This window comes from Diadema antillarum, unplaced genomic scaffold (genome assembly GCF_040938485.1).
Source record: "Diadema antillarum isolate AM-2024a unplaced genomic scaffold, OU_Dant_1.0 scf00000226, whole genome shotgun sequence".
NCBI lineage: Eukaryota > Metazoa > Echinodermata > Echinoidea > Diadematoida > Diadematidae > Diadema > Diadema antillarum.
In genome coordinates, this window is record NW_027271115.1 from 2,250,253 (window position 1) to 2,260,802 (window position 10,550).

The window sequence follows — 10,550 nt, forward strand, 5'->3', positions numbered from 1 at the left end:
ATAGGAAGCAATAGGCCTATAGGCATATATACACTGTATATCTGTATACATGAAATAAAACAGAAATCGAGTTCATGCTAATCACCGACAATTTATTTCACCACACCAATTTTGAGCGATTTGCAACAACACTTGAGAAAGAGCGAATCGCTCAAATATTTGTGTGCTGTAAATAAATTGTTGGTGATCAACATGAACTTGGTTCCTGTTTTACTTTCGATGTCATGATATTGCTGCACCAACAAGTAGACTACCCGGTACTCAATCAATATATGTATATATATATATATATATATATATATATATATATATATATATGTATAATTATCTATGTATGTATATATATATATATATATATATATATATATATATATAAATACTATATATATATATATATATATATATAAGTATTCACACACTCACACACACACATTACAAGCATGAACTCCTTTCAAGATTGTCTTCCCACAAAAAAAAAACAGGAAGTTAAGTTGGACAGAGTTAATTTTCCTGATTTTTTACAATTTATTTGACATTTATCAAGGTCAAAGTTGATTGCTGAGAATCAACCACAGTACAGTGATATACCATTTGCTTGAAGTACATGTACCATTATCATACCTAATACGGCGGCTATAATCACAGGCAGTACATGCGTCAGGAACATATTATGCAAATTAATGATAGGCAAGACCACCAGTGTCGCAAATTTGTGACAACTATTGTAATCACAAAAGCAAATGCATATACAAATGTATACATCTATAACGGACATGCAATAGGGCAACAATATAAAATTCATGAATAATGAACACTGTCTGGTAAGATTGTCTAAGGCAATACATCAATATAGTGCACAATTTCACTTGCCCTTGATAGCTTCAAGCGTGATTAAAAAAGAAAATCCTAATGAGTGTAAAAATGCACTATGGTATAGTATGAAAACATATTGTGTTGATCCGCATGCACTATGGCAATATAAATCTACGAATTATGGACACTGAAAAGAACACCAAAGGCATTCCTGGCAACAGGTCTAGCTAATTCAGACAGAAGTAAAAATAAACAGATTGAGGTTACCAGAAATTGGGCAGAAACTAGAATCTACAGACTCAGTACTGACGTGACACTGACATTACCTAGTATAAAGTAAGTAGTTTGAGTAATATACTAGAATAGTTAAATTTATTCAGCATTATCAATATGTAGCTGGTAGATGGTCACATCCACCTCAACTGCACTGCATTTCTCCAATCATTCAAAGCAGACACCAATATGTTGACACCAAGTCGACCACGCAGAGTAGTTCACATCAGCAAACTAGTACACGCCTGCAATTGGTATCAAGCAGCAACAAGCTGCTAGTGGCAAAACCCCAAGCCGACTGGCTAGAGAGCGAGCGGTTCAACCTTGATTTAATGACAAAAGAAAACAAGGTTCAATGAGTATCATGAACAGTGTACAACAGAACAATTACTGTTAAACTCAGTAAATCATCACTTAATAACCATCTGACTGTACAATGTATTGTATTCAGATACCCCCATATGTTTATACTTGATGTGTACCTTCACTATATGATTTATAATACACATGTACACTCTCTACAGATACCCACATCTGTATATCAGCAATCATTGTTTGCCTGCATGAGCACACCACTGTCTCTTGCGACTCAAATTATGTATATGAATAAATCACCCTTTTCTTACACAACATGACTGTGCTGCTTATTATGTATCTATAAACTGTATGAACATCTGAACTGTAACGAGACTGACTACTGTAATGACCCTGCGACCTACTTTCATACACAAGGCTCCTACATATCTAATCACTATACCGTACTCACTGTGCACTGTAAGCACAACTTCTCTTACTATTCATCTATAACAATGACTGTAACTACGGCCAAAACACTCACTATAAATCTCCTGACAACTAAGCTACCGTACATACACTCATTTGCAACTTGTTTCATTACAGTACATATACAATTGTACAGTTTATCCATGTGTGTCTACGATGCCTACTCCGTTGGAACGAACGGCCCGCTATCACATAACGTGCATGCAATGCAATACACCAACCACGCAATCTTCATATGCATCAACCAATTTTCCAACACAAATTTCTCACTCACGCATAACTGTCATTTAATGCGCTTTGGCATATCGGATCTGGAATACTTAAATTTCTGGTAATTTACATCATTGGGCTACTTACGACATTGGGCTTGTTGAAACTATCGAGAAATACAGCTGGATGCACGACAAGAAGTCATCTCCAACGACATGTGACTGTAAGCAGTAAAAATACAACGCCCTCTACGTGTGAAATTGTGAAATGCGCCCAGGCTCTCGCTTCTGACGTCACACGTCTCTTACATCCCGGCCCCTTATATGTGAACCTACATGAACATATACCCAATCTATTATTCCTAATGCCTTTCAAACACACATCATACATTATGTGCCTTTAAATCTGACCAGCTATTAACACATATAATACTCTTCGAACTTGACACCTTTCGTAACAAATCACGTCTGCACAAATGCGTCAATCTTATGAAATGAGCATGAGCTTTTCCTTCAACACCTGATGCGTCTAACAATGAAGATAACATCCAAAATATCAAGCTGCATCAAACGATGCATTTCTATACATTCCTGTAAATGCTAGTCGTGTATAACATACAACAGATCACAAAATATAAACAAAGGAACTATTCTCTGAGAGGAAACCTCTTTCCGTCTGTCACACCAAACTGGAATAATCACTTGTATTCCCTACCTTGTACTCATACAGTTGTACACACTGCGATTAATACAGATTCAAAGTCATACACTAAATTGGATGCTACACGTACAGTATATTCCTTTCCCTATATCTGACCAACAATATGCTCTGGAAATAACTTCCCTGTTGTAAGATAATATGACCCCTTGTGAATCAATGGTACTATATACTTGTACATTATGCACAATGCTCCATATACTGAGTAATGCAAAACAATCAAAGTATGCACTTTGAATACCACTACATGTTGTAATCACCACAGTAGTCTTAAATCAGACCTCAAAATATCTTGTTGTAGTCTTAAATCAGACCCCACAAGGTCTTATACTACCAGAGTTATTACAATGCTAGTAGTCTTGCTCCAAAACCTCATTATTACCGAAACTTAGTCTTGACTTCAGACTCACATCTGACGATGCTAGTCTTTGCTGTCCAGACCCTATATATACCTAATCTCAAATTCAGACCCTGAATCACCCACATTTTAAACTGAAGTGCTAGTCTTAATTTCAGACCTTACACGTTCCAGCTCCACATATGATCCAAATAATCAAAGGGGGAAGGTATATCTTTACTCTCTCTCCTTTGCTATGATTCATATATACAGAAATGATGAGTCATAAAGTGTCTAGATTAAATAAAGTTGTTTTCCCCAACTCAAATGCTACAAGTCATCCCTCCACTCTAACTTAAAGGAAGACATCATACAGGATATATATTTACTCATGAAATAACAATAACTTGCAACTTAACAACAAACATAATGCGAACGTTCTCAAATGTTCTCCAGAGCTGTTCAGAGTTTGTTGCTTCACGCATCGGTTAATACCAATGTCCAACATTTCAGTCCAGCGTTCTCTCTACCTCTGGAAACTGTTCGCTTGCAAGCTCTGTCCACGATGTCAATCAAACTGTGACTTTGAGGAAATCCCACTTGAAGATTAAAGGCACTGAGGCGGCGCTTGGCTCGCACCTCTTTGTACTATTTCGCATGGAAATTCAATCTCAATAAGTACATCACTATCATTCGCGCTGTAATGACACACTTGACATCTTGCAGATGATCCAAATCACCATGTACCACTGAGCATTGAGGCGGCGCTTGGCTCGCACCTCAGATACTCATACGGCACGTAGTAAGAAAATAACCAAAACTTCCTACACCGACTTTTCCACACACTCCAGAAGACACAACTTGCTTATAGGTCGCGTCATCACTCCACCTGATGTCTTCACGTTTGCAGACCGCACCAGGCCATCTCCACCGACGTGGGTTTCCGTTACTCGTCCCATAGGCCACTTGTTCCTCGGTGTGACCTCCACAACCAGAACGATGTCACCTACTGCAATGTTTCTGGATGCACTGGTCCACTTCTGTCTCAGCTGTAAAGTCGGCAGATACTCCCTGATCCATCTCCGCCAGAAGAGGTCTGCCATATACTGCACCTGCTTCCAACGTTTGCGGCAGTACATGTCCTTCTCGTCAAACACACCAAGAGGCAGTGTGTTGTTAGGTCTCAGCAACAAGAGGTGGTTAGGTGTCAAGGCCTCAGGATCCGCTTTATCTGTAGATACCACAGTCAGTGGTCTACCATTGATGATAGACTCAACTTTGCACATCAGTGTAGCTAGGCTGTCATCGTACAGGCTCTGCTGCTTTAGCAAGGCATTCATTACCTTACGAATTGTCCGGATCTGGCGTTCCCAACATCCTCCCATGTGTGATGCCGATGGTGGGTTAAACTTCCACTCAATTTCCCTCTGCAGGAGAAACTGATGGATGCATCGCTGATTCCACTGCTGGATCCCTTCACGCAGCTCCCTGTCTGCGCCGACAAAGTTGGTACCGTTATCAGACCAGATCACTTCTGGCCTACCTCTGCGTGCGATGAACCTCTCCAGGCCATTGATGAAAGCGTCTGTCTCCAAGGAGTGAAGCACTTCAATATGCACTGCCCGCACAGCTAGGCAGGTGAAAATGCACCCATATCTCTTCAACTGGTTTCTGCCCTGCTTGACATAAAACGGTCCAAAACAGTCCACTCCTACGAAGTTGAAGGGCGGCTTGCTGGGCGTGACTCTTTCACTCGGTAGATTACCCATCTTCTGGACACCGGGCTGGGCTCTTTGCCTTTTGCATGTCACGCAATCTCGCAAGACTTCTCTAACTGCTGCCCGTGCACCCAAGATCCAACACCGCTCTCTGAGCAGTGACATCATGTGTTCCCTTCCTGAGTGACCACATCGCTCATGGTAGTGACGAATCAGCAGCTTCACAACATTGTGCTTCCTTGGGAGGATGACTGGATGTTTCAGCCTCGTTGCAACAGTACTCCCTTGCAGCCGTCCACCTACACGTAACAGTCCACACTCTGTCACTTCAGGGTCCAAGCGGGCCAGACGGCTGGACTTGATGACCTTTGACCTACCATCTGTCTCATTCACCAAACACCTGTACTCCTCACGGAAGCACTTCCTTTGAATGAAACGAAAGATGGCTTTCTCTGCTCCATCCATCTCCTTCACTGAGAGTGGCTTACTCATGTCAGCTGGGTCAAAGGCGACGTCGTGACCTGCTTTCTGTCGTAGAAAGCTTCCAACTCTCCTCAAATACGCCACAGCTTTCTTCACTCTTGTCCATGAAGAGTATCTACTGAGTAACTCATCAATCGTTGTTGCTGACTCAGCTTGGGTAGCAAAGACTGCCTCGCTCTTCACTTCTGGGTCGTTTTCACCATCATAGTTCCCGGTCACTTGGTGAATTGGCCATTCACCCTTTGGTTTCCACAGGAATTCGGGTCCCTGAATCCACCTGTCAGACAGTCCATCTGGTTTCAACCCACGAGAGACATCATCAGCTGGGTTGAGATCTGTACTAACATGTCTCCACTGTCTTGGTTGTGAACCATCGTGTATCGTAGCTATCCTGTTTGCCACGAACGTACGAAACCGTTTGTCCACATTGCAAATGTAATGCAATACGATAGTGCTGTCAGTCCAAAAGATTGATTCAGACAGCGGTAACTCCAACTCCCTTCTGATCATTGCATCTATGGTGACTGCAAGAGTTGCTGCCATCAGCTCCAGCCTGGGAATTGTCATCTTCTTCATGGGAGCCAACCTTGATCTCGCCATGACAATGTTGCAGCGGACGTTTCCTCTGCTATCAGCTGTGCGGAGATACGACACAACGCCATACCCCCTTTCAGAGGCATCGCTGAAGTGATGAAGTTCATAGGCAGTCACTCCTTCCAGTTCTGCTGGATTAAGACACCTGCTGACTTTCACCTTACTCATTTCAGGCAGACATTCCTTCCATTTCAGCCATCTTTCACGATGCTCGGCTGGTATTGGGTCGTCGAATCCCAACTTCAAGGCAGTCAGTTCCTGAAGAAGCATCTTTGCATTCATCACAAATGGAGCTGCAAATCCATAAGGATCATAGATGGAGGCAATTTCGCTCAGAATCCCTCTTCTCGTCAATGGTTTGCTACGTGGGGTTATCTGATACGTGAAACAGTCATGCTCCGTATCCCACGTAACTCCAAGAGCTCTCTCCACAGGTAGGGCGTCATGGTCCAAATCTAAGCCAATAACAGTCTTGGCTCTCTGCTCTACTGACACTGCCTGGATTACACCTGGGCGGTTGCTGATCCATTTCATAAGTCTGAATCCTCCTTTCTCTAAGAGGCGAGTCAGCTCATTTACTAGTTGTATTGCCTCTTCCTCAGTCTTGCTTGACACCAGGCAATCATCCACATAGAAATTCTGCTTGACAGACCGTACTGCAGCTACAGAAAATTCCTCCTTGAACTCCTCAGCTGTGTGTCTCAAGGCATAGCTGCAACAACTCGGGCTCCATGTTCCTCCGAAGAGATGAACGCACATCCGGTACGTCCTGGGACTCTCACTCAAGTTTCCTTCTGGCCACCAAAGAAACCTGAGCATGTCTCGTTCATCTGGTGGTACTCTCACTTGATGAAACATCTCCTTTATGTCTCCCATCACAGCTACTGGTTCTTGCCGGAACCTCAGCAACACACCCAAAAGGTTATTGGTCATATCTGGGCCTTGATGTACTACATCATTCAGTGCCTTCCCTTGACACTTCGAGGCACAGTCAAACACAATTCTCAGTTTGTCAGGCTTGTTGGGGTTGAGTACTCCATGATGGGGCAAGTACCAAACAGGTCCTCTTGCGTTGGCGTCTTCATATCGCACCTCTTCTGCATAGCCTTTCTCCAATAAGGCAGCTACTTCACAGCTATACTTCTGGTGCAGCTGTACATTACTCTGTAGTTTCTTTCGCAGAGACTCCAGTCGGCAGAGGGCGACATGTCGGTTGTCAGGTAACTTAACTGGTTCCTCCTTGAAGGGAATGGGGAGCTCATAGTGCCCATGACTCATGGAAACGGTGTCATTCCATACCTTCAGTACCCTTTTGTCATTGACTGACATGGCCTTCTCATTACTGCACAGGCTTTCGGTAGATTCCAAAGTCCAAAACCTCTTTACTTGTTCTTCAAGAGCTGTGTTGGAAATGAAATGTGCGCACACATCTCCCTTCTCTCCTGTCTTCAAGGGACCTTGAAGTGCCCATCCAAGGGCCGTCTTCGTGGCATACGGCTCCCCAGGTCCACCAGAGCGCACCTCTAACGGCATCACCGCCTCCGGAACATCTTGACCGATGAGGAGCTCAACATTGACAGGATGCACACAAGGAAAATCCAAATCAGAGAGGTGTCTGTATGAATCGATATCCTCAGCTCTTGCGACGTTTGCTGTGCTGATGTTCAGAGACTTCCTTGTATAGACGGTCGGCAAGTCAACGGCATGCGACATGTCTGGATTCTGTACCACCAGACTGGTTACCATGGTCTCCACTTGGCTGCGTGCTTTCTCGAGAGTAGACATCGCCAGCACCTGTCTTTTGCCTGTAACCCCCAGCTGCATCACAAGGTCTTCTGTACAGAAGGTGCTGGTCGAACCACTGTCCAACAAGGCATACGTCTGTACAGTCACTGTTCCTCCTTTGGCCTGAACGCTAACCGGAACAATAGGCAACACAACCTTTTGGCTGCCGGCCCCTGTGGCATGACCGGTTGCGACAGAATACCCATTCTGCGCCTCGACAGGTTCACCTTCTGAGCTCCCAACTCCTTGTTGAGAAGGCTCTGGTTGCGCACGCGTAGGAGATGCTGGGACATGAAGAAGCGTGGCATGCTTCCTCCCACATCCGTCGATCTGGCATGTTCTCTTCAACTGACAATTTCCCACCATATGCCCTGGTTTGAGACAGTTGAAGCAAAGCCGCTCCTTTCTCGCTACGCCCAATCGTTCCTTTGGAGTCAGTCCTTGAAACTGCTGGCATTCAAGCAACTGATGCCTGCCACTGCATCGCACACACAGTGCCTCTTTCGATGTGCTGCTCACAGCAAATGATGCCTTTGGCCTGGAGCTCCTTTGTGACTTTACTGTCGTACCCTGGCGTGGGCTCTTCTCCTCAGGAAGATTCCCTCTGCTATAGACAGGATCGTTCTGCTCCACTGCCATAGCCCTTACAAACTCAAGTAAATCGTCGAATCTTGGCACTCTATCCTGACTCCGAATAGCAGCCACTCTCGTCAGCCATCGCCCTCTGATAAAACTCGGAAGTCTTCCGACGATCGCAAGAAGCACACTCTGGGGCGAGAGCTCACTCTCGAACCCCATCGCCTTCATAGACATAGAGCAGACCGTCATATCGTCGGCTAATTCGGTCAAGGCCTTTCCATCATGCGGGGAGATCCTTCCGCCTCCCGTTATTCTCTTCATCCATGCATCAGCAATGGAAACGGAGTTGCCGAACCTCTGCTTCAATAGCTGCTTGGCCTTCTGGTATCCTTGCTCAGGTGGCATGATAACACACGCTTGAAGCAGCTTCCTTGGCTCACCGATGCAATAATGAAGAAGGCGTGTCAATTTCTCCGTGTCGTCTACGTTAACACGATCGACGCTGACTTCGAAACCTTTCCAAAATTCCCAATACCTCAAAGGGTTTCCATCAAACTTCATAAGCTGCACTTGTGGGAGCCGAAGGGTATCAACCAGCTGCTGTTGACCTTGTTGCAGCATCTGAATAGCAGGCAAACTTGTTACTCCACCAACTGGGTAAGGCAATGTGTCATCGCCTCTTCCTTTCGCATCTGGAGACTCAACAGGCGTACTCGACGCTTCAGCCTGCTGGTATATGTCCTCCTCCGCCTTTGCGATGCGAAGTTCCGTTCTCAACTTCAGTTGACTCTTTCGCTGCTTCAACTGGAGTTCCTGCAACTCCAGCAACTGCTGCTCCTCCAGGGCAGCTGCTTCTGCCTCCAACGCAGCTCTCTTGGCCATGGCTTTCAGTCGTGACGAAGTGGAGCTCGCCTTGCTGCCACACTGACTCACCGAGTCCTCTGGACGCACGTCATCAGGCTGGACACCACCACCTGACGGTTGCGGGCTCCTCTCCTCACCACCATCCATGTCGTTCATCTTGGATGACTTCAACTCCAAGCTGTCGTTGAACTGTGTGTAGCTGGTAGATGGTCACATCCACCTCAACTGCACTGCATTTCTCCAATCATTCAAAGCAGACACCAATATGTTGACACCAAGTCGACCACGCAGAGTAGTTCACATCAGCAAACTAGTACACGCCTGCAATTGGTATCAAGCAGCAACAAGCTGCTAGTGGCAAAACCCCAAGCCGACTGGCTAGAGAGCGAGCGGTTCAACCTTGATTTAATGACAAAAGAAAACAAGGTTCAATGAGTATCATGAACAGTGTACAACAGAACAATTACTGTTAAACTCAGTAAATCATCACTTAATAACCATCTGACTGTACAATGTATTGTATTCAGATACCCCCATATGTTTATACTTGATGTGTACCTTCACTATATGATTTATAATACACATGTACACTCTCTACAGATACCCACATCTGTATATCAGCAATCATTGTTTGCCTGCATGAGCACACCACTGTCTCTTGCGACTCAAATTATGTATATGAATAAATCACCCTTTTCTTACACAACATGACTGTGCTGCTTATTATGTATCTATAAACTGTATGAACATCTGAACTGTAACGAGACTGACTACTGTAATGACCCTGCGACCTACTTTCATACACAAGGCTCCTACATATCTAATCACTATACCGTACTCACTGTGCACTGTAAGCACAACTTCTCTTACTATTCATCTATAACAATGACTGTAACTACGGCCAAAACACTCACTATAAATCTCCTGACAACTAAGCTACCGTACATACACTCATTTGCAACTTGTTTCATTACAGTACATATACAATTGTACAGTTTATCCATGTGTGTCTACGATGCCTACTCCGTTGGAACGAACGGCCCGCTATCACATAACGTGCATGCAATGCAATACACCAACCACGCAATCTTCATATGCATCAACCAATTTTCCAACACAAATTTCTCACTCACGCATAACTGTCATTTAATGCGCTTTGGCATATCGGATCTGGAATACTTAAATTTCTGGTAATTTACATCATTGGGCTACTTACGACATTGGGCTTGTTGAAACTATCGAGAAATACAGCTGGATGCACGACAAGAAGTCATTTCCAACGACATGTGACTGTAAGCAGTAAAAATACAACGCCCTCTACGTGTGAAATTGTGAAATGCGCCCAGGCTCTCGCTTCTGACGTCACACGTCTCTTACAAATATCATTGGAACTT

At 44.3% G+C, this 10,550-nt stretch overlaps 1 protein-coding gene across 1 annotated transcript; it reads right to left on the bottom strand.

Moving 5' to 3' along the window:
- Nucleotides 1-3,957: 3,957 nt before the first annotated feature.
- On the bottom strand, nt 3,958-9,312 carry LOC139724672 (uncharacterized). Its single transcript, XM_071635800.1, has one exon. It carries the CDS (start codon nt 9,310-9,312, stop codon nt 3,958-3,960), a length of 5,355 nt encoding a protein of 1,784 aa, XP_071491901.1.
- Nucleotides 9,313-10,550: the final 1,238 nt, after the last annotated feature.

Bases quoted from the DNA above. Each gene is read 5' to 3' on its own strand.
- LOC139724672 (XM_071635800.1), bottom strand. From the start codon at position 9,312: ATGAACGACATGGATGGTGGTGAGGAGAGGAGCCCGCAACCGTCAGGT.